Source organism: Oncorhynchus nerka, linkage group LG13 (genome assembly GCF_034236695.1).
Source record: "Oncorhynchus nerka isolate Pitt River linkage group LG13, Oner_Uvic_2.0, whole genome shotgun sequence".
NCBI lineage: Eukaryota > Metazoa > Chordata > Actinopteri > Salmoniformes > Salmonidae > Oncorhynchus > Oncorhynchus nerka.
The window spans coordinates 77,558,147-77,582,356 of record NC_088408.1 but is presented as its reverse complement, the minus strand read 5'-3'; the positions used below and the strand labels follow the sequence as shown (position 1 = coordinate 77,582,356).

The 24,210-nt window shown below is 47.7% G+C and overlaps 1 protein-coding gene across 3 annotated transcripts in view; it reads left to right on the top strand.

Annotated features, from left to right (window-relative positions):
* gpat2 (glycerol-3-phosphate acyltransferase 2, mitochondrial) overlaps nucleotides 1-24,210 on the top strand; it is a 62,278-nt gene that overhangs the window by 5,522 nt on the left and 32,546 nt on the right. For all 3 annotated transcript variants that reach the window (XM_065026727.1, XM_029678407.2, XM_065026726.1), the window contains 4 exons: nucleotides 1,775-1,885; nucleotides 10,757-10,830; nucleotides 10,927-11,037; nucleotides 12,869-12,991. In XM_065026727.1, coding sequence (XP_064882799.1) covers nucleotides 1,775-1,885; nucleotides 10,757-10,830; nucleotides 10,927-11,037; nucleotides 12,869-12,991 — 419 coding nt within the window. The remainder of the gene's footprint in view (nucleotides 1-1,774; nucleotides 1,886-10,756; nucleotides 10,831-10,926; nucleotides 11,038-12,868; nucleotides 12,992-24,210) is intronic.

The window sequence follows — 24,210 nt, the reverse complement described above, 5'->3', positions numbered from 1 at the left end:
TTGCAAAATAGTTGGGGAGATTTTCGATGTACCGATTACATGGTTTATGAATTGACACGCAAAACTCAGAATTATTTATATATATATTTGGTTTTGGAGAGTTGTTTTCAACATGTCAGCACTTTAGATTTTTTTCACAATGTGTTCTTACTGTAGTGGAAACTTACTGGCTCATTTATCAGTGTCATACTGCAGGCTCTCTATTAAAGTGGATTGTCCCTGGCCCTGCTCAGCCTGTGGAGGATTTGCTAATATTTGAAAAGGCCTACCTGTGATTGGCTGGAGGAATGAGAGGAAGGAATATATGTACATCAGTGGAGGCTGCTGAAAGGAGTATGGCTCATAATGATGGCTGGAACGGCGCAAATGGAATGGCATCAAGCATACAGAAACCATGTGTTTGATACCATTCCACTCCAGCCATTACCACTAGCCTGTCCTCCCCAATTAAGGTGCCAACAACCTCCTGTGATATACATGCATAATGATCTGCATGTCATTGTGTCAGTAAGGGGAGCGTCTTTTCAGTTAACACACACCCTCTGTCTCCCTCACTCTCATAAAACACACACACACACCACTCTCTCTCTCCCACAAACACACTACTCCCAACTTTTAAAATTATAGGCACCAAACAGAATTGAAGGAGCACCATAAATTAATTCTTCCTTTTGAAATACCCCTCATGAGTAGCAGACTCTTTTCCTTTCTTCATGTGCCAATTAAATTTGCCTAAACCTACTGTCAAGTTACCAGGTTGTTAGCTAGCTGGGTAACATGACTGAACAACGTTGTCTGTTACCAAACTCATAATCAGCGACCCAGGATTAGTGTGAAAGGCCCGTGACATGGTTTATGAAATTATAGCAAATGTGCGCGAATCCTGATAGGTAGAATGAAAGGCGTCTCTGGTAATATGGGTCATATTGTTGTCACTGGTTAGATTAGAGACGAGATGTTTTCTCTGCTCCATCACTCAGAGGCTACATGTCAGGGAACTTTTAAAGTCTACTCAGACTGGTCTGTGCTCTTGGTTGTAACAGGTGATGAAATTATACAATGTATCACTTTGCGGGCTGCTCCAATGTAAAAAATATACAACTCTTAACAACATAAGACTCGTCTGGGTCTGCATCCCCGCTCGCATCACAGTTAAATTATCCATTTTTTTAAACAAAGTGAAGTGGATATTATTGCCTGCTGATTCAAGAGACTAGTGGCTGTTGCTTAAATTCAACTGAATTCATAAACAAAACTGACTTGAGAAACATTTTAGAACAGGCCGGACATTGCAGGTTCTTTAGATCGGTCGGGCTGAAAAAGTCGCTAGTATCGTATGAGACAGTACTACGGTATTCTAAAATCTTCGTATCATGACATTTTGGTAACGTTATATTACCGTGGTACCGCGCTACACTTCAAGCAAGCCTTTGTCTGTTACACATGCGCACACACACAGCACAATACTTGTGTTTTGGGAGTAGACAGAATAATAATGGATTTGGTCTCACTGATAGGGATGTCATGTAAACACATTCTACTGCCACTAGTTTGAAAGTCACCGCTCAAAAGTCCTATACAGTGACAATCCAGTTTGTGTTAGACATGTTGACATGTTTATGACATGTTGATATAAGATCATGTGTTTGCGCCGGACAATATAAGAACAATACCAAATATGAAGCATGTTGACTCAGAGTTGATGCTGTCGTCAATTTACATTGTGCTTTTGTGTGTATGTTAATGCCATATCCCTGCATTCTCTCCCTGTTAGTTGTCGTGGGGGTCGAAGATCAAGAAGAAGCTGAAGACTGTAGCTCCCTACCTCGGCAAATTCCGACCATCTGTAGGACAATGTTGCCACCAGTGTACCCCTGACAGCCTGGTAAGTAGGGGGATGGAGAGCGAGGCGAGGTGGGTACTTAAGCAATAAGGCTCGAGGAGGAGTAGTAGTGCGTTGCTAGGTAACAACGTAAACAATGGTACTTTTTATGAATGTACAGGCCATGTGTATGTTGTCTCCAGTAGATGCTGCTGAGGGGAGAACGGCTCATACTAATGTCCGGAACGGAGCAAATGGCATCAAACACCTGGAAAACATTTTTGATATTTTTGATACCATTCCATGAAGTCCGCGCCAGTCATTACCATAAGCCCGTTCTCCCAAATTAAGGTGCCACCAACCTCCTGTTTTTGTCTCGTATATCATGGGCAGGATAGGCTCTAACAATGGGAATTCCAAACCACCCGTTGTATAATTAAGCAATACGACCTCAGGGGGTTGTGGTATATGTCTAATATTCCACAGCTAAGGGCTGTTCTTAAGGACGACGCAACGCAGAGTGCCTGAACACGGCCTTTATCCGTGGTATATTGACCATATACCACAAACCCCTGAGGTGGCCTATTGCCATTATGAACTGGTTACCAACGTAATTAGAAGACTAAATAGTTTAATTTGTGTCATACCCATTGTAGATGGTCTGATATACTGTAGCTTTCGGCCAATCAGCATTCAGGGCTCGAACCACCGAGTTTATAAAGTAGATTGCGTCTCAATAGTGTCTTCCTTTTCCTTGTGTTCCTCCATTTTGACACCTAACTACTGTTTTCAGACTAATGCAAATCCAAGATGGCGTAGCAGATTAAATCCAAGATGGTGTAGCAGTGTCTTTGTCTTTATCCCGTGTAAATACCCGGCTTTTTCTTTTCTTGTATACATTTTAATCTCACTTTCTGTTTACTTTATATACATTGCTCAAAAAAATAAAGCGAACACTAAAATAACACATCCTAGATCTGAATGAATGAAATATTCTTATTAAATACTTTTTTCTCTACATAGTTGAATGTGCTGAAAACAAAATCACACAAAAATGATCAATGGAAATCAAATTTATCAACCCATGGAGGTCTGGATTTGGAGTCACACTCAAAATCAAAGTGGAAAACCACACTACAGGCTGATCCAACTTTGATGTAATGTCCTTAAAACAAGCCAACTCCTGGACAGTCTGTGGTGCAACGTGGCGTTGGTGGATGGAGCGAGACATGATGTCCCAGATGTGCTCAATTGGATTCAGGTCTGGGGAACGGGCGGGCCAGTCCATAGCATCAATGCCTTCCTCTTGCAGGAACTGCTGACACACTCCAGCCACATGAGGTCTAGCATTGTCTTGCATTAGGAGGAACCCAGGGCCAACCTCACCAGCATATGGTCTCACAAGGGTTCTGAGGATCTCATCTCGGTACCTAATGGCAGTCAGGCTACCTCTGGCGAGCACATGGAGGGCTGTGCGGCCCCCCAAAGAAATGCCACCCCACACCATGACTGACCCACCGCCAAACCGGTCATGCTGGAGGATGTTGCAGGCAGCAGAACGTTCTCCACGGCGTCTCCAGACTCTGTCACGTCTGTCACATGTGCTCAGTGTGAACCTGCTTTCATCTGAGAAGAGCACAGGGCGCCAGTGGCGAATTTGCCAATCTTGGTGTTCTCTGGCAAATGCCAAACGTCCTGCACGGTGTTGGGCTGTAAGCACAACCCCCACCTGTGGACGTCGGGCCCTCATACCACCCTCATGGAGTCTGTTTCTGACCATTTGAGCAGACACATGCACATTTGTGGCCTGCTGGAGGTCATTTTGCAGGGCTCTGACAGTGCTCCTCCTGCTCCCCCTTGCACAAAGGCGGAGGTAGTGGTCTTGCTGCTGGGTTGTTGCCCTCCTACGGCCTCCTCCACGTCTCCTGATGTACTGGCCTGTCTCCTGGTAGCGCCTCCATGCTCTGGACACTACGCTGACAGACACAGCAAACCTTCTTGCCACAGCTCGCATTGATGTGCCATCCTGGATGAGCTGCACTACCTGAGCCACTTGTGTGGGTTGTAGACTCCGTCTCATGCTACCACTAGAGTGAAAGCACCGCCAGCATTCAAAAGTGACCAAAACATCAGCCAGGAAGCATAGCAACTGAGAAGTGGTCTGTGGTCACCACCTGCAGAACCACTCCTTTATTGGGGGTGTCTTGCTAATTGCCTATAATTTCCACCTGTTGTCTATTCCATTTGCACAACAGCATGTGAAATTTATTGTCAATCAGTTTTGCTTCCTAAGTGGACAGTTTGATTTCACAGAAGTGTGATTGACTTGGAGTTACATTGTGTTGTTTAAGTGTTCCCTTAATTTTTTTGAGCAGTGTACTTTCCTGCAACCCGCCTCACCCAATGTGGTACGCATCTGCTATTTTTCTTCCCTATAACTGGAACCTCTGTCAGGAGCTAGCCAGCTAACTAGCTACTAGTCTTTGTTAGCCACTGCTAGCGATCTTCACCTTTTAGCTCGGACACCGCCAGCTTTAGCTCGGACAATACATGCCAGTTTGCACAGCGCGATATCAACCCCAGAGCATATCGAACTGATTCCCCCTACCACATCACCGGATTCCTGCCTCTGGATCATTACACCGGATCATTGCAGCTAGCTAGCTGCTACCAAGTGGCTACTGTTAGCTAACGCCTCTCTCCCGAAGCAAGCACCAGTTAGCCTTGAGTTAGCCACGAGCTAGGCCCATATACCAGCTAATTCTAGGGCTACAATACCTCTTTTGCCAATTGGCCTGGACGCTTTGTTGTCGATACGGAACCCCGCCGATCCATCACGACTGGTCCATGACGACATCACCCAATGTGGTCTCAACTGACTTTTCCTTTGCGATGTTGCCGAAGACCCATCTTCTTACCCCGGCCCGCTAGCTTTCTAAGCGCTATGTCTCCCACTCACTTAGCGTAGTACTGACTACTGAACGGCTCCCTGACTAACCTATTGCTGTTCTTTGGACCCTATGATGACTCGGCTACACAGCTGATACCCCCTGGACTGTTACAATAATACGGTACCCCATTTTGTTTATATGTTGGCCCCAGCCTCGAACTCTGCCCATTCATCACTGACCTCTCTGCCCATTCATCACCATTTACCCGTTATTGTCTTAGCTCTCCCGATCAACACCTATGACTGCTTTATGCCTCCCTCGGCTAGTCCTTATTGTTTCAGTCCCACTCACCTTACCTTAGATATATCTTTTGTCCCACCCCCCACACATGCAGAGTCCTCACCTGGCTTAACTGGTCCCACCAGAGACGAAACCTCTCATCGTCACTCAACGCCTAGGTTTACTCACATCCTACCATACCCTTGTCTGTACATTATGCCCTGAATCTTTTCTACAACACCCAGAAATCTGCTCCTGTTATTCCCTGTTCCCATTGCATTAGACAACCAGTTCTTATAGCCTTTAGCCGTACCCTTATCCTACTCCTACTCTGTTCCTCTGGTGATGTAGACCCCAACCCAGGCCCTGTAGACCCCAGTACCACTCCTATTCCCCAGGCGCTATCATTTGTTGACTTCTGTAACCGTAAAGGCCTTGGTTTCATGCACATCAGAAGCCTCCTCCCTAAGTTTGTTTTATTCACTGCTTTAGTACACTCCGCCAACCCTGATGTCATAGCTGTCTGAATCCTGGCTTAGGAAGGCCACCAAAAATTATGAAATTTCCATCCCGAACTACAACATTTTCCACCGCGATAGAACTGCCAAAGGGGGCGGGGTCGCAATCTACTGCAGAGAGGCTGCAGAGTTCTGTCATGCTATCCAGGTCTGTACCCAAACCAGTTCGAGCTTCTACTTCTAAAAATCCACCTTTCCAGAAACAGTCTCTCACTGTTGCTGCCTGCTATAGACCCCCCTTAGCTCCAGGGATGCCCTGGAATCCATATGCGAATTGATTGCCCCTCATTTATCTTCAGAGTTCATACTGTTGGATGACCTAAACTGGGATATGCTTAACACCCCGTCCGTCCTACAATCTAAGCTAGATGCCCTCAATCGCACAGAAATTATCAAGGAACCTACCAGGTACAACCCCAAATCCGTAAACGCGGGCACCCTCATATCATTCTGACCAACCTGCCTTCTAAATACACCTCTGTTGTCTTCAACCAGGATCTCAGCGACCACTGCATCATTGCCTGCGTCCGTAATGGGTCTGCGGTCAAACGACCACTCCTCTTCACTGTCAAACCCTGAAACACTTCAGCGAGCAGTCCTTTCTAATCGCCCTGGCCCAGGTATCCTGGAAGGATATTGACCTCATCCCGTCTGTCACGTAGAGTATCCCAGAAGGCTATACTGGAAAACTTAACCTCTATCTGTGCAAGGGTGTTTATTTGCAAAGTGATTCCGAAACAAAAACAACAGTACTGCCATCAAACGTATACCTTATGGGACAGCTAAAAACAATGCTGTCCCATTCACAGCTCAATCCAAAATGGCCTTCCCGTGAACTGAGAGGCTCCTTTTGTAGTGCTAGCCCCTCCCCTCAGAACAATTAACACCAATGAATTAAGCAATTACCAATACAAACCTACATTCTCCATTTAACTAAACATACTAAAGTATATACATTGCAACATGTTCATGAAACAATATCACAACATAACAGTTACAAAATGACATCACTACTGACAGTGTCTTTCAATATGCACATTTACATTGCTGAGCCATTTGGGACAGGCACTACAAAGTCTGCCCAATTCCCTTAGCTCGGGTCCTTATCCAGCATACCCGGAAGCTACAGAGATAGAGGAACAAAACAAACAAACACGCTCATCCACAACATAGATAAGTATAATACATTTGACTTATATTACAAATGAACACTGACAAGTGTGAAATGTATGCACTATGACAGAGAAGTTAACTTGTGTGTCGACCCACATTGTTAACTTATCTTATAACGGAGCAGGGAGGAGTAATGAATGTGTGCGTGCGTTAAAGAACCAAATGCTGCCCGCGGCCAGTGACGGACTTCTACGTCACACCGTCAGTAGAGGACACCTGGTTATTCTTTAAATAAGCATGCCCCCATTTTTTTTAAATGTAGAACTAAGAACAGATATAGCCCTAGGTTCACTCCAGACTTGACTGTCCTTGGCCAGCACAAAAACATCCTGTGGCGGACTGCATTAGCGTCAAATAGCCCCCACGATATGCAACTTTTCAGGGAAGTTAAAAACCAATATACACAGTCCGTTTGAAAGAGCTAGCTTTTGCTTTCCTAACAGAATTTTGCATTCTGTAGCACAAATTCCCAAAAGTTTTGGGACACTAAAGTCCATGGAGAATAAGAGCACCTCCTCCCAGCTGCCCACTGCACTGAGGCTAGGAAACACTGTCATCACCGATAAAACTGGGAATTTCAATAAGCATTTTTCTACAGCTGGCCTTGCTTTCCACCTGGCTACCCCGACCCTAGCCAACAGCTCTGCACCCCCCACGCTTCTCCTTCACCCAAATCCAGATAGCTGATGTTCTGAAAGAGCTGCAAAATCTGGACCCCTACAAATCAGCTGGGCTAAACAATCTGTACCCTCTCTTTTAAAATTATCCGCCGCAATTGTTGCAACCCCTATTACTAACCTATTCCATCTCGTTCGTTTCATCTGAGATCGCTAAAGATTGGAAAGCTGCCTCGGTCATCCCCCTTTCAAAGGGGGAGACACTAGACCCAAACTGTTATAGACCTATATCCATCCTGCCCTGCCTTTCTAAAGCCAGATCACCGACCATTTAAAAAAAAAGAGAAAAAAAAGTATTTATATAGCCCATCGTACATCAGCTGATATCTCAAAGTGCTGTACAGAAACCCAGCCTAAAACCCCAAACAGCAAGCAATGCAGGTGTAGAAGCACGGTGGCTAGGAAAAACTCCCTAGAAAGGCCAAAACCTAGGAAGAAACCTAGAGAGGAACCAGGCTATGTGGGGTGGCCAGTCCTCTTCTGGCTGTGTCGGGTGGAGATTATAACAGAACATGGCCAAGATGTTCAAATGTTCATAAATGACCAGCATGGTCAAATAATAATAATTTCGAATCCCACTTGACCTTCTCCGCTATGCAATCTGGTTTCCGAGCTGGGCATGGGTGTACCTCAGCCACTCTCAAGGTCCTAAACCATATCATAACCGCCATCGATAAAAGACAGTACTGTGCAGCCTATGGGGGTGCCACTCCACTCTTTGCCACTCTATGGGGGTGCCGCAGGGTTCAATTCTCGGGCCGACTCTTTTGTGTATATATATCAATGAAGTCGCTCTTGCTCCTGGTGATTCTCTGATCCACTTCTACGCAGACAACACCATTCTGTATACTTTTGGCCCTTCTTTGGACACTGTTAACAAACCTCCAGACGAGCTTCAATGCCATACAACACTCCTTCCGTGGCCTCCAACTGCTCTTAAATGCTAGTAATACTAAATGCATGCTTTTCATCCGATCGGTGCCTGAACCCGCCCGCCCGACTAGCATCACTACCCTGGACGGTTCTGACTGAGAATATGTGGACAACTACACATAGCTAAGGGGTCTGGCTAGACTGAACTCTCCTTCCAGACTCACATTAAGCGTCTCCAATCCTAAATTAAATGTAGAATCGGCGTCCTATTTCGCAACAAAGCCTCTTTCACTCATGCTGCTAAACATACCCTCGTAATACTGACTGTCCTACCAATCCTTGACTTCGGCGATGTCATTTACAAAATAGCCTCCAACACTCTACTCAGCAAATTAGATGTCGTCTATCACAGTGCCATCCGTTTTGTCACCAAAGCCACATATACTACCCACCACTGCGACCTGTATGCTCTAGTCGGCTGGCTCTCGCTTCATATTCGTTGCCAAACCCACTGGCTCCAGGTCATCTATAAGTCTTTGCTAGGTAAAGTCCCACCTTATTTCAGCTCACTGGTCACCATAGCAACATCCACCCATAGCACACGCTCCAGCAGGTTTATTGTGGCTGTTCCACTGGATGTCATAAGGTGAAAGCACCAATTTGTAAGTCGCTCTGGATAAGAGCGTCTGCTAAATGACTTAAATGTAATTTCACTGGTCATCCCCAAAGCCAACTCCTTTGGCGGCCTTTCCTTCCAGTTCTCTGCTGCCAATGACTGGAACGAATTGCAAAAATCACTGAAGCTGGAGACTCATATCTCCCTCCCTAACTTTAAGCATCAGCTGTCAGAGCAGCTTACCGATCACTGCACCTGTACCCAGCCCATCTGGAAATAGCCCATCCAACTACCTCATCCCCCAAATGTATTTATTTTTGCTATTTTTGCACCCCAGTATCTCTACTTGCACATCATCTGCACATCTATCACTCCAGGGTTAATGCTAAATTGTAATTATTTTGCCGCTATGGCTTATTTATTGCTTTACCTCCCTGATCTTAATACATTTGCACACACACAGATTTTTCTATTGTGTTATTGACTGTACATTTGTTTAACTCTGTTGTTTTTGTCGCACTGCTTTGCTTTATCTTGGCCACGTCGCAGTTGTAAATGAGAACTTGTTCTCAGCTGGCCTACCTGGTTAAATAAAGGTGAAATAAAAAAAATAATGCAGATGGAAGAGAGAAAGCCACTTCAGACTTTTGAGGTGTGCCCAGAGAGTGAGCCTATTGGGGCGTGTGCCCAGAGAGTGAGCCTATTGGGGGGTGTGCCCAGAGAGTGAGCCTATTGGGGGGTGTACCCAGAGAGCGAGCCTATTGAGGGGGTGCCCAGGGAGCGAGCCTATTGAGGGGGTGCCCAGAGAGCGAGCCTATTGAGGGGGTGCCCAGAGAGCGAGGCTATTGGGGGGGTGCCCAGAGAGCGAGCCTATTGGGAGGGGGGGGGGGGTGCCCAGAGAGCGAGCCTACGGAGGGGGGTGCCCAGAGAACGAGTCTACGGAGGGGCTGCCCAGAGAGCGAGCCTAGGGAGGGGCTGCCCAGAGAGCGAGCCTAGGGAGGGGCTGCCCAGAGAGCGAGCCTAGGGAGGGGCTGCCCAGAGAGCGAGCCTAGGGAAGGGCTGCCCAGAGAGCCCTTTCTGTGTTTGCAAACTTTGCCGCATGAGGGTGGGCCCGCAAAAACCGCCTCTATTTACATGTTGCTTATTTCACTCTACTTTTGGATTATAATTGAATGAATGTATGAATGTCCTGCTTAATATATTGTTTGTGTCATCATTGCAAATCAATTACATTATACTTAAACACAAACTTCAACCAGTAAAATTGCTATTTGGCTAGCTTTTGCTACAGCTTATAATAATGAGTGTTAGCATTCTAGCTAACAACTGCTGCATACAAAATATAATCTTAGCGACTGTTCAAGCTAGAATCAAAACATCATTGTAAGCGTATGAGAACCCAAAAACTTATTAAGTTTAAAGTAATAAAAACGTAAATCTAAATGTTGAATGGCCGCAAATGGTGATGGCTTTCTTACTGCCGCCAAGAGTGATGTCAGTGTGTCGTGTACTGGAAAAGAGGCTATTGAGGTGTACCCATAGAGATGGGGTTGACTTGACACACAAAGCACATTTAGCATACCCAGTCATGTCCTCATAAAAGGCCCCATTTAAATGAAGTCCTGAGAGGACGTTTACTGTTCACATCAGTCAATCTCTGCAGCAGTGGTGGCTTGAGGCACTTTAAATCAGGATGGGTTCATAGTAATGGAATGGTGTCAATCACATCAAACATGTTTCATACCATTCCATCACTCAATTCCAGCCATTATTATGAGGTGTGGTACTGGCAGTGTGTAGTACTGGCAGTAGTCTTTGGACTGGTCTAACCAACTAGGTTGTGTGTGTGTGTGTGTGTGTGTGTGTGTGTGTGTGTGTGTGTGTGTGTGCGTACACTTGCGTTTCAGGGCAAGAAGCTGGGACAGACCATACCCTCTCTGGGCTTCCATAATCTACTGAGTGTCAATGAGACCCACACCAGGTAGACGTAACACATATATTACACACACACATAGACCTCCACGGCCTTACACTGCATGCAAACACACAATGATGTGATGTTTCCTGGGTGTTGTAGGTATCGTGGTTGGCTGGTGAGGAGAGTGTGCTGTGTGCTGTTGGTCAGAGGCTGCAGGGTCTACCCTAGTCCTGCTACTGACAGAGTGGAGCGAGTCTCCCAAAGCAACAGGTACCTGTGTGTGTGTTGTGTTGTTGCATGCAAAGGTACAGTTAACGCTTCGAACACACCGACGGCGTCATTGCATTTTGGTACGCCAGAAGTACATTCATTTCCAATGAAACGCTGAGTTTGCTGTGCAGCATTGTGTTGCAGAGGCAGTTGCAGTGCTTTCGGTGGGGTGCAGATGTTGGATTTATTGAACGTATGCGTTAAACTATGTGTAGACGGCTTGGCAGAAATGGTAGCAGAAATGGTAGCAGAAATGGTAGCAGAAGGTGAATTTTACTGTAGGTGAATGTAACTTTTGTTGCACACATCCAGATGATGCTGCATACTATTTTGCGCATTTACGCTGTCGGTGTGTTCGAAGCGTAAATGTTTAACTTGCAAGCTCTACCCAACAGTACAGTTATCACAAAAAAAATTGTATAGCAAAAATGGATCGCTCCTACAGACATATAACAAATGGATCGCTCCTACAGACATATAACAAATGGATCGCTCCTACAGACATATAACAAATGGATCGCTATGTATCAAAACACTCTCTCTCTCTGGAAAAAACAAGACCACATTAATTGAAAACCACTGGGACCAGCAGATACTCACATGTCAGTTTTAGGTACACCACCCCGTTCACGAAAATGGTTTGCTCCTACGTACAGTGAGTCAATGTTAGAATAGGCAAAACGAGTGGCTTAAGCGAATTTGACCGTGGTATGATCGTCGGTGCCAGGCGTGCCAGATCCAGAAACTCAAACGAATGCCCTCCTTGGCCTTATTTCATGACCGTGTCTAGAGTTTACTAGGAAGGGTGCGACAAACAAAAAACATCCAGTCAGCGGCAGTCCTGTGGGCGAAAACAGCTTGTTGAGAGGTCAAAGGAGAATGGCAAAAATCATACAAGCTAACAGGTGGGCCACAAACAGATAAATACGGCATCTCGTAATGCATAACGTGTCGATCCTCGTCACGGATGGTCTATTGCAGCAGACGACCACATCGGGTTACACTCCTATCAGCTAAAAACTAAACGAATCGGCTCCAGTAGGCACACTATCACCAACACTGGACAATTGAGTGGAAAAACATTGCCTAGTCCGACGAATCTTGGTTTCTGTTGCATCATGCTGGATGACAGTCACGATTTGGCGTAAGCCGCATTAGTCCATGGCCCCATCCTGGTTCGTACAGGCTGGTAGTGTACTTGTGTGGGGAATGTTTTCATGGCACACGATAGGTCCCTTGATACCAATTTAGCAATGAACATTTCCGACACCTTGTAGAATCCTTGTCCTGAATAATTCAGGTTGTTCTGGAGGCAGAGGGGGTCCGACCCAGTACTAGATGGGGGTACCTTTATAAACTGTCCAGTGAGTGTATAAATGTGAACTGGAGTAATAGTGGCCAATAGCAGGATAAAATGGATAGATAATGGCAATCAATGAACAGCATCATAGTGGAAATAATAAATAGAATCATTAAGGATTTTAGCAGGAGTGTAGGTGTGAGGGTGAGTAGTAGTTGTTAGCCTTTTAACAGTCTTATGGTCAGGGGATAAAAACTGTAAGAGTCTGCCGTTCTGAGCTTTGATGCACCGGTACCATCTGCCGGACGGGAGCATGGCGAACAGTCCATGTCTCGGGTGGCTGGAGTCTTCAGCCATTTTCTGGCCTTTTCTCAGACACCCCCTTGCATGTACGTCCTTGATGGCTGGGAGCTCACCCAAGCTCACCCCAAGTGGATATGTGTGTATGAGTGCATGCATACGTGTTTGTGCACATGTTAAGTAAAATGGCTGTTTTGTCCTGTTGCCTATCCCAACGTGTGTGTGTTTCAGGGTTCAGAAGGCTCTCTCCTCACCAGACATAGCACCAGCAGGGGGAGACACCTGGGGTTCACTCACCCACCTTACCCCCTACATCCCCCTCATCAACACCTGCATCTCTCCACAGCTTCTACGGTGGGTCTGTCTGTCCGGCAGTGGATGCGTCCCAAAAGGCCCATAGAGCCCTATCAAAAGTAGGGAATAGGGTGCCATTTGGGATTAACTCTGTCTGTTCCATAAATCTTGGAATTTGTTTTTGGAATACCATTGTCATTGAAATCCTGTCTTGGAGTTAATTTGACCTGCCTTCTGAATTTCACTGCCTTTCAGATTCTGTAGATGGTGGAATATAATGTAGTCCTGGATGGAATTGAAAATTCTCTTTTCAATTTCATCCCCAGTAGATATACTCGGTCATTGGAATTATATTGTGGTTGTCTTTAAAATCTGTCTACTTCTCTCCCCCCACAACTTCCATCTAATTTCCAGCCAGTGTCATCTGACCCTCTTTATCTCCTCTCTCTTTCTACCCCTCCCCCTGCGGGTAAATCCATTTGAATTAATTTACTTTTTCATAGCATCCCTTTTGATTTCAACAAAACTTTCCATGTTTGTCCATTGTAGAAGTGCTCTAAAGGTGACTTTTTGGACATTCAGGCTATAAATGTCTTCATCACTGGAAAATCTAAAGGTTTGATATAATTTAAAAGCTTACAAACAGGGTTGTCAAACTACAAAGAACTGATTAAAGTGATTAAATTCAAATGGGTTTACCCCGTGCTTTCTCCATATCAGTGTCATGTTTCTCCTATCTTTCCCTCACAAACACTATCTTTATAATTAGAGCACTCCTGAGAGCTCTGTAAAGCACTTTGTGACAACTGCTGAGGTTGAAAGGGGTTTAAAAAATAAATTAATAATTCATTGATTGAGCTCACATACAGCTATATTTTTATGGTTTGTCTCTCTCTATCTAGGCTGAGTGTTGCTGAAGGGGTTTGTTTCTCTCCAGGCTGGGTGTTGCTGAATGGGTCTCTCTTTCTCCCCCCCCCCCCCCCCCCCAGGCTGGTAGGCTGAGTGTTGCTGAAGGGTTTTCTCTCTCTCTCCAGGCTGAGTGTTGCTGAAGGGGTTTCTCTCTCTCTCTCCAGACTGAGTGTTGCTGAAGGGGTTTTTCTCTCTCTCTCCAGACTGAGTGTTGCTGAAGGGGTTTCTCTCTCTCTCTCCAGGCTGAGTGTTGCTGAAGGGGTTTCTCTCTCTCTCTTCAGGCTGAGTGTTGCTGAAGGGGTTTTTCTCTCTCTCTCCAGACTGAGTGTTGCTGAAGGGGTTTTTCTCTCTCTCTCCAGGCTGAGTGTTGCTGAAGGGGTTTTTCTCTCTCTCTCCAGGCTGGTAGGCTGAGTGTAGCTGAAGGGTTTTTTATCTCTCTCTCTAGGCTGAGTGTTGCTGAAGGGGTTTTTCTCTCTCTCTCTAGGCTGAGTGTTTCTGAAGGGGTTTCTCTCTCTCTCTCTCCAGGCTGAGTGTTGCTGAATGGGTTTTTCTCTCTCTCCAGGCTGGTAGGCTGAGTGTTGCTGAAGGGGTTTTTCTCTCTCTCTCCAGGCTGGTAGGCTGAGTGTTGCTGAAGGGTTTTTTCTCTCTCTCTCCAGGCAGAGTGTTGCTGAAGGGGTTTTTCTCTCTCTCTCTCCAGGCTGAGTGTTGCTGAAGGGGTTTTTCTCTCTCTCTCCAGGCTGAGTGTTGCTGAAGGGGTTTTTCTCTCTCTCTCTCCAGGCTGAGTGTTGCTGAAGGGGTTTTTCTCTCTCTCTCAAGGCTGAGTGTTGCTGAAGGGGTTTTTCTCTCTCTCAAGGCTGAGTGTTGCTGAAGGGGTTTTTCTCTCTCTCTCCAGGCTGAGTGTTGCTGAAGGGGTTTTTCTCTCTCTAGGCTGAGTGTTGCTGAAGGGGTTTTTCTCTCTCTCTAGGGCTGAGTGTTTCTGAAGGGGTTTTTCTCTCTCTCTCCAGGCTGGTAGGCTGAGTGTTGCTGAAGGGGTTTTTCTCTCTCTCTCCAGGCTGGTAGGCTGAGTGTTGCTGAAGGGGTTTTTCTCTCTCTCTCCAGGCAGTGTTGCTGAAGGGGTTTTTCTCTCTCTCTCTCCAGGCTGAGTGTTGCTGAAGGGGTTTTTCTCTCTCTCTCCAGGCTGAGTGTTGCTGAAGGGGTTTTTCTCTCTCTCTCCAGGCTGAGTGTTGCTGAAGGGGTTTTTCTCTCTCTCTAGGCTGAGTGTTGCTGAAGGGGTTTTTCTCTCTCTCTCTAGGCTGAGTGTTTCTGAAGGGGTTTCTCTCTCTCTCCAGGCAGAGTGTTGCTGAAGGGGTTTTTCTCTCTCTCTCCAGGCTGAGTGTTGCTGAAGGGGTTTCTCTCTCTCTCTCAAGGCTGAGTGTTGCTGAAGGGGTTTTTCTCTCTCTCAAGGCTGAGTGTTGCTGAAGGGGTTTTTCTCTCTCTCTCCAGGCTGAGTGTTGCTGAAGGGATTTTTCTCTCTCTCTCCAGGCTGGTAGGCTGAGTGTTGCTGAAGGGTTTTTTCTCTCTCCAGGCTGGTAGGCTGAGTGTTGCTGAATGGGTTTTTCTCTCTCTCTCCAGGCTGAGTGTTGCTGAAGGGGTTTTTCTCTCTCTCTCTCTCAAGGCTGAGTGTTGCTGAAGGGGTTTTTCTCTCTCTCTCCAGGCTGAGTGTTGCTGAAGGGGTTTTCTCTCTCTCTCCAGGCTGAGTGTTGCTGAAGGGGTTTTTCTCTCTCTCCAGGCTGAGTGTTGCTGAAGGGGTTTTCTCTCTCTCAAGGCTGAGTGTTGCTGAAGGGGTTTTCTCTCTCTCTCCAGGCTGAGTGTTGCTGAAGGGGTTTTCTCTCTCTCAGGCTGAGTGTTGCTGAAGGGGTTTTCTCTCTCTCCAGGCTGAGTGTTGCTGAAGGGGTTTTCTCTCTCTCCAGGCTGAGTGTTGCTGAAGGGTTTTTCTCTCTCAGGCTGGTAGGCTGAGTGTTGCTGAAGGGGTTTTTCTCTCTCTCAAGGCTGAGTGTTGCTGAAGGGGTTTTTCTCTCTCTCTCCAGGCTGAGTGTTGCTGAAGGGGTTTTTCTCTCTCTCTCAAGGCTGAGTGTTGCTGAAGGGGTTTTTCTCTCTCTCTCCAGGCTGAGTGTTGCTGAAGGGGTTTTTCTCTCTCTCTCCAGGCTGAGTGTTGCTGAAGGGGTTTTTCTCTCTCTCCAGGCTGAGTGTTGCTGAAGGGGTTTTTCTCTCTCCAGGCTGGTAGGCTGAGTGTTGCTGAAGGGGTTTTTCTCTCTCTCAAGGCTGAGTGTTGCTGAAGGGGTTTTTCTCTCTCTCTCCAGGCTGAGTGTTGCTGAAGGGATTTTTCTCTCTCTCTCCAGGCTGGTAGGCTGAGTGTTGCTGAAGGGTTTTTTCTCTCTCCAGGCTGGTAGGCTGAGTGTTGCTGAATGGGTTTTTCTCTCTCTCAGGCTGAGTGTTGCTGAAGGGGTTTTTCTATCTCTCTCTCTGAGTGTTGCTGAAGGCTGAGTGTTGCTGAAGGGGTTTTCTCTCTCTCTCCAGGCTGAGTGTTGCTGAAGGGGTTTTTCTCTCTCTCCAGGCTGAGTGTTGCTGAAGGGGTTTTTCTCTCTCTCTCCAGGCTGAGTGTTGCTGAAGGGGTTTTTCTCTCTCAAGGCTGAGTGTTGCTGAAGGGGTTTTCTCTCTCTCAAGGCTGAGTGTTGCTGAAGGGGTTTTTCTCTCTCTCCAGGCTGAGTGTTGCTGAAGGGGTTTTTCTCTCTCTAGGCTGAGTGTTGCTGAAGGGGTTTTTCTCTCTCTCTAGGCTGAGTGTTTCTGAAGGGGTTTTTCTCTCTCTCTCCAGGCTGGTAGGCTGAGTGTTGCTGAAGGGGTTTTTCTCTCTCTCTCCAGGCTGGTAGGCTGAGTGTTGCTGAAGGGGTTTTTCTCTCTCTCTCCAGGCAGTGTTGCTGAAGGGGTTTTTCTCTCTCTCTCTCCAGGCTGAGTGTTGCTGAAGGGGTTTTTCTCTCTCTCTCCAGGCTGAGTGTTGCTGAAGGGGTTTTTCTCTCTCTCTCCAGGCTGAGTGTTGCTGAAGGGGTTTCTCTCTCTCTCTCAAGGCTGAGTGTTGCTGAAGGGGTTTTTCTCTCTCTCAAGGCTGAGTGTTGCTGAAGGGGTTTTTCTCTCTCTCTCCAGGCTGAGTGTTGCTGAAGGGATTTTTCTCTCTCTCTCCAGGCTGGTAGGCTGAGTGTTGCTGAAGGGTTTTTTCTCTCTCCAGGCTGGTAGGCTGAGTGTTGCTGAATGGGTTTTTCTCTCTCTCTCCAGGCTGAGTGTTGCTGAAGGGGTTTTTCTCTCTCTCTCTCTCAAGGCTGAGTGTTGCTGAAGGGGTTTTTCTCTCTCTCCAGGCTGAGTGTTGCTGAAGGGGTTTTTCTCTCTCTCTCCAGGCTGAGTGTTGCTGAAGGGGTTTTTCTCTCTCTCTCCAGGCTGAGTGTTGCTGAAGGGGTTTTTCTCTCTCTCAAGGCTGAGTGTTGCTGAAGGGGTTTTTCTCTCTCTCTCCAGGCTGAGTGTTGCTGAAGGGGTTTTTCTCTCTCTCTCCAGGCTGAGTGTTGCTGAAGGGGTTTTTCTCTCTCTCCAGGCTGAGTGTTGCTGAAGGGGTTTTTCTCTCTCTCTCCAGGCTGAGTGTTGCTGAAGGGTTTTTTCTCTCTCCAGGCTGGTAGGCTGAGTGTTGCTGAAGGGGTTTTTCTCTCTCTCTCAAGGCTGAGTGTTGCTGAAGGGGTTTTTCTCTCTCTCCAGGCTGAGTGTTGCTGAAGGGGTTTTTCTCTCTCTCTCAAGGCTGAGTGTTGCTGAAGGGGTTTTTCTCTCTCTCCAGGCTGAGTGTTGCTGAAGGGGTTTTTCTCTCTCTCCAGGCTGAGTGTTGCTGAAGGGGTTTTTCTCTCTCTCCAGGCTGAGTGTTGCTGAAGGGGTTTTTCTCTCTCCAGGCTGGTAGGCTGAGTGTTGCTGAAGGGGTTTTTCTCTCTCTCAAGGCTGAGTGTTGCTGAAGGGGTTTTTCTCTCTCTCTCCAGGCTGAGTGTTGCTGAAGGGATTTTTCTCTCTCTCTCCAGGCTGGTAGGCTGAGTGTTGCTGAAGGGTTTTTTCTCTCTCCAGGCTGGTAGGCTGAGTGTTGCTGAATGGGTTTTTCTCTCTCTCTCCAGGCTGAGTGTTGCTGAAGGGGTTTTTCTATCTCTCTCTCTCAAGGCTGAGTGTTGCTGAAGGGGTTTTTCTCTCTCTCCAGGCTGAGTGTTGCTGAAGGGGTTTTTCTCTCTCTCTCCAGGCTGAGTGTTGCTGAAGGGGTTTTTCTCTCTCTCTCCAGGCTGAGTGTTGCTGAAGGGGTTTTTCTCTCTCTCTCCAGGCTGAGTGTTGCTGAAGGGGTTTTTCTCTCTCAAGGCTGAGTGTTGCTGAAGGGGTTTTTCTCTCTCTCAAGGCTGAGTGTTGCTGAAGGGGTTTTTCTCTCTCTCCAGGCTGAGTGTTGCTGAAGGGGTTTTTCTCTCTCTCTAGGCTGAGTGTTGCTGAAGGGGTTTTTCTCTCTCTCTCTAGGCTGAGTGTTTCTGAAGGGGTTTTTCTCTCTCTCTCCAGGCTGGTAGGCTGAGTGTTGCTGAAGGGGTTTTTCTCTCTCTCTCCAGGCTGGTAGGCTGAGTGTTGCTGAAGGGGTTTTTCTCTCTCTCTCCAGGCAGTGTTGCTGAAGGGGTTTTTCTCTCTCTCTCTCCAGGCTGAGTGTTGCTGAAGGGGTTTTTCTCTCTCTCTCCAGGCTGAGTGTTGCTGAAGGGGTTTTTCTCTCTCTCTCCAGGCTGAGTGTTGCTGAAGGGGTTTTTCTCTCTCTCTAGGCTGAGTGTTGCTGAAGGGGTTTTTCTCTCTCTCTCTAGGCTGAGTGTTTCTGAAGGGGTTTCTCTCTCTCTCCAGGCAGAGTGTTGCTGAAGGGGTTTTTCTCTCTCTCTCCAGGCTGAGTGTTGCTGAAGGGGTTTCTCTCTCTCTCTCAAGGCTGAGTGTTGCTGAAGGGGTTTTTCTCTCTCTCAAGGCTGAGTGTTGCTGAAGGGGTTTTTCTCTCTCTCTCCAGGCTGAGTGTTGCTGAAGGGATTTTTCTCTCTCTCCAGGCTGGTAGGCTGAGTGTTGCTGAAGGGTTTTTTCTCTCTCCAGGCTGGTAGGCTGAGTGTTGCTGAATGGGTTTTTCTCTCTCTCTCCAGGCTGAGTGTTGCTGAAGGGGTTTTTCTCTCTCTCTCCAGGCTGAGTGTTGCTGAAGGGGTTTTTCTCTCTCTCTCTCTCAAGGCTGAGTGTTGCTGAAGGGGTTTTTCTCTCTCTCTCCAGGCTGAGTGTTGCTGAAGGGGTTTTTCTCTCTCTCCAGGCTGAGTGTTGCTGAAGGGGTTTTTCTCTCTCTCTCCAGGCTGAGTGTTGCTGAAGGGGTTTTCTCTCTCTCAAGGCTGAGTGTTGCTGAAGGGGTTTTTCTCTCTCTCCAGGCTGAGTGTTGCTGAAGGGGTTTTTCTCTCTCTCCAGGCTGAGTGTTGCTGAAGGGGTTTTTCTCTCTCTCTCCAGGCTGAGTGTTGCTGAAGGGGTTTTTCTCTCTCTCCAGGCTGAGTGTTGCTGAAGGGTTTTTTCTCTCTCCAGGCTGGTAGGCTGAGTGTTGCTGAAGGGGTTTTTCTCTCTCTCTCAAGGCTGAGTGTTGCTGAAGGGGTTTTTCTCTCTCTCTCCAGGCTGAGTGTTGCTGAAGGGGTTTTTCTCTCTCTCTCAGGCTGAGTGTTGCTGAAGGGGTTTTTCTCTCTCTCTCAGGCTGAGTGTTGCTGAAGGGGTTTTCTCTCTCTCCAGGCTGAGTGTTGCTGAAGGGGTTTTCTCTCTCTCCAGGCTGAGTGCTGAAGGGGTTTTTCTCTCCAGGCTGGTAGGCTGAGTGTTGCTGAAGGAGTTTTTCTCTCTCTCCAGGCTGAGTGTTGCTGAAGGGATTTTGCTGGTAGGCTGAGTGTTGCTGAAGGGTTTTTTCTCTCTCCAGGCTGGTAGGCTGAGTGTTGCTGAATGGGTTTTTCTCTCTCTCTCCAGGCTGAGTGTTGCTGAAGGGGTTTTTCTATCTCTCTCTCAAGGCTGAGTGTTGCTGAAGGGGTTTTTCTCTCTCCAGGCTGAGTGTTGCTGAAGGGGTTTTTCTCTCTCTCAGGCTGAGTGTTGCTGAAGGGGTTTTTCTCTCTCTCTCAGGCTGAGTGTTGCTGAAGGGGTTTTTCTCTCTCTCAAGGCTGAGTGTTGCTGAAGGGGTTTTTCTCTCTCTCCAGGCTGAGTGTTGCTGAAGGGGTTTTTCTCTCTCTCCAGGCTGAGTGTTGCTGAAGGGGTTTTTCTCTCTCTCCAGGCTGAGTGTTGCTGAAGGGGTTTTCTCTCTCTCCAGGCTGAGTGTTGCTGAAGGGTTTTTCTCTCTCCAGGCTGGTAGGCTGAGTGTTGCTGAATGGGTTTTTCTCTCTCAGGCTGAGTGTTGCTGAAGGGGTTTTTCTCTCTCTCTCTCAAGGCTGAGTGTTGCTGAAGGGGTTTTTCTCTCTCTCCAGGCTGAGTGTTGCTGAAGGGGTTTTCTCTCTCTCCAGGCTGAGTGTTGCTGAAGGGGTTTTTCTCTCTCAAGGCTGAGTGTTGCTGAAGGGGTTTTTCTCTCTCTCCAGGCTGAGTGTTGCTGAAGGGGTTTTTCTCTCTCTCCAGGCTGAGTGTTGCTGAAGGGGTTTTTCTCTCTCTCTCCAGGCTGAGTGTTGCTGAAGGGGTTTTTCTCTCTCTCTCCAGGCTGAGTGTTGCTGAAGGGTTTTTTCTCTCTCCAGGCTGGTAGGCTGAGTGTTGCTGAAGGGGTTTTTCTCTCTCTCTCAGGCTGAGTGTTGCTGAAGGGGTTTTTCTCTCTCTCTCCAGGCTGAGTGTTGCTGAAGGGGTTTTTCTCTCTCTCAAGGCTGAGTGTTGCTGAAGGGGTTTTTCTCTCTCTCCAGGCTGAGTGTTGCTGAAGGGGTTTTTCTCTCTCTCCAGGCTGAGTGTTGCTGAAGGGGTTTTTCTCTCTCTCTCCAGGCTGAGTGTTGCTGAAGGGTTTTTTCTCTCTCCAGGCTGGTAGGCTGAGTGTTGCTGAAGGGGTTTTTCTCTCTCTCTCCAGGCTGGTAGGCTGAGTGTTGCTGAAGGGGTTTTTCTCTCTCTCTCCAGGCAGTGTTGCTGAAGGGGTTTTTCTCTCTCTCTCCAGGCTGAGTGTTTCTGAAGGGGTTTCTCTCTCTCTCCAGGCAGAGTGTTGCTGAAGGGGTTTTTCTCTCTCTCTCCAGGCAGAGTGTTGCTGAAGGGGTTTTTCTCTCTCTCTCTCCAGGCTGAGTGTTGCTGAAGGGGTTTTTCTCTCTCTCCAGGCTGAGTGTTGCTGAAGGGGTTTTGCTGAGGCTGAGTGTTTGAAGGGGTTCTCTCTCTCTCTCAAGGCTGAGTGTTGCTGAAGGGGTTTTTCTCTCAAGGCTGAGTGTTGCTGAAGGGTTTTTCTCTCTCTCTCCAGGCTGAGTGTTGCTGAAGGGATTTTTCTCTCTCTCCAGGCTGGTAGGCTGAGTGTTGCTGAAGGGTTTTTTCTCTCCAGGCTGGTAGGCTGAGTGTTGCTGAATGGGTTTTTCTCTCTCTCCAGGCTGAGTGTTGCTGAAGGGGTTTTTCTCTCTCTCTCTCTCTCAAGGCTGAGTGTTGCTGAAGGGTTTTTCTCTCTCTCCAGGCTGAGTGTTGCTGAAGGGGTTTTTCTCTCTCTCAGGCTGAGTGTTGCTGAAGGGGTTTTCTCTCTCTCTCCAGGCTGAGTGTTGCTGAAGGGGTTTTCTCTCTCTCAAGGCTGAGTGTTGCTGAAGGGGTTTTTCTCTCTCTCTCCAGGCTGAGTGTTGCTGAAGGGGTTTTCTCTCTCTCCAGGCTGAGTGTTGCTGAAGGGGTTTTTCTCTCTCTCTCCAGGCTGAGTGTTGCTGAAGGTGTTTTTCTCTCTCTCCAGGCTGAGTGTTGCTGAAGGGTTTTTCTCTCTCCAGGCTGGTAGGCTGAGTGTTGCTGAATGGGTTTTTCTCTCTCTCCAGGCTGAGTGTTGCTGAAGGGTTTTTCTCTCTCTCTCTCAAGGCTGAGTGTTGCTGAAGGGGTTTTCTCTCTCTCTCAGGCTGAGTGTTGCTGAAGGGGTTTTTCTCTCTCTCCCAGGCTGAGTGTTGCTGAAGGGGTTTTTCTCTCTCTCAGGCTGAGTGTTTCTGAAGGGGTTTTCTCTCTCCAAGGCTGAGTGTTGCTGAAGGGGTTTTCTCTCTCTCTCCAGGCTGAGTGTTGCTGAAGGGGTTTCTTCTCTCTCTCTCCAGGCTGAGTGTTGCTGAAGGGTTTTTCTCTCTCTCCAGGCTGAGTGTTGCTGAAGGGTTTTTCTCTCTCCCTGGTAGGCTGAGTGTTGCTGAAGGGTTTTTTCTCTCTCTCTCAGGCTGAGTGTTGCTGAAGGGGTTTTTCTCTCTCTCCAGGCTGAGTGTTGCTGAAGGGGTTTTTCTCTCTCTCTCAAGGCTGAGTGTTGCTGAAGGGGTTTTTCTCTCTCTCCAGGCTGAGTGTTGCTGAAGGGTTTTTCTCTCTCTCAGGCTGAGTGTTGCTGAAGGGGTTTTCTCTCTCCAGGCTGAGTCTGAAGGGGTTTTTCTCTCCAGGCTGGTAGGCTGAGTGTTGCTGAAGGGGTTTTCTCTGAGTGTTTGCTGAAGGGGTTTTCTCTCTCCAGGCTGAGTGTTGCTGAAGTTTTGCTGAGGCTGGGCTGTTTGCTGAAGGGGTTTTTCTCTCTCTCAGGCTGAGTGTTGCTGAAGGGGTTTTTCTCTCTCTCCAGGCTGAGTGTTGCTGAAGGGGTTTTTCTCTCTCTCAGGCTGGTAGGCTGAGTGTTGCTGAAGGGGTTTCTCTCTCTCTCCAGGCTGAGTGTTGCTGAAGGGGTTTTTCTCTCTCTCAAGGCTGAGTGTTGCTGAAGGGGTTTTTCTCTCTCCAGGCTGAGTGTTGCTGAAGGGTTTTTCTCTCTCTCTCAGGCTGAGTGTTGCTGAAGGGGTTTTCTCTGAGTGTTGCTGAAGGGGTTTTCTCTCTCAGGCTGAGTGTTGCTGAAGGGGTTTTTCTCTCTCTCCAGGCTGAGTGTTGCTGAAGGGGTTTTCTCTCTCTCCAGGCTGAGTGTTGCTGAAGGGGTTTTTCTCTCTCTCCAGGCTGAGTGTTGCTGAAGGGGTTTTTCTCTCTCTCCAGGCTGAGTGTTGCTGAAGGGTTTTTCTCTCTCCAGGCAGGCTGAGTGTTGCTGAAGGGGTTTTTCTCTCTCTCAGGCTGAGTGTTGCTGAAGGGGTTTTTCTCTCTCTCCAGGCTGAGTGTTGCTGAAGGGGTTTTCTCTCTCCAGGCTGAGTGTTGCTGAAGGGGTTTTTCTCTCTCTCTCCAGGCTGAGTGTTGCTGAAGGGGTTTTTCTCTCTCTCTCCAGGCTGAGTGTTGCTGAAGGGGTTTTTCTCTCTCTCTCCAGGCTGAGTGTTGCTGAAGGGGTTTTTCTCTCTCTCCAGGCTGAGTGTTGCTGAAGGGTTTTTTCTCTCTCCAGGCTGGTAGGCTGAGTGTTGCTGAAGGGGTTTTTCTCTCTCTCTCCAGGCTGAGTGTTGCTGAAGGGGTTTTTCTCTCTCTCTCAAGGCTGAGTGTTGCTGAAGGGGTTTTTCTCTCTCTCTCAAGGCTGAGTGTTGCTGAAGGGGTTTTTCTCTCTCTCTCAAGGCTGAGTGTTGCTGAAGGGGTTTTTCTCTCTCTCTCCAGGCTGAGTGTTGCTGAAGGGGTTTTTCTCTCTCCAGGCTGAGTGTTGCTGAAGGGGTTTTCTCTCTCTCTCCAGGCTGAGTGTTGCTGAAGGGGTTTTTCTCTCTCTCCAGGCTGAGTGTTGCTGAAGGGGTTTTTCTCTCTCTCCAGGCTGAGTGTTGCTGAAGGGTTTTTCTCTCTCCAGGCTGGTAGGCTGAGTGTTGCTGAAGGGGTTTTTCTCTCTCTCAAGGCTGAGTGTTGCTGAAGGGGTTTTTCTCTCTCTCTCCAGGCTGAGTGTTGCTGAAGGGGTTTTTCTCTCTCTCCAGGCTGAGTGTTGCTGAAGGGTTTTTCTCTCTCCAGGCTGAGTGTTGCTGAAGGGGTTTTTCTCTCCCAGGCTGGTAGGCTGAGTGTTGCTGAAGGGGTTTTCTCTCTCTCAAGGCTGAGTGTTGCTGAAGGGGTTTTTCTCTCTCTCTCCAGGCTGAGTGTTGCTGAAGGGATTTTTCTCTCTCTCTCCAGGCTGGTAGGCTGAGTGTTGCTGAAGGGTTTTTTCTCTCTCCAGGCTGGTAGGCTGAGTGTTGCTGAATGGGTTTTTCTCTCTCTCCAGGCTGAGTGTTGCTGAAGGGGTTTTTCTCTCTCTCTCTCTCAAGGCTGAGTGTTGCTGAAGGGGTTTTTCTCTCTCTCTC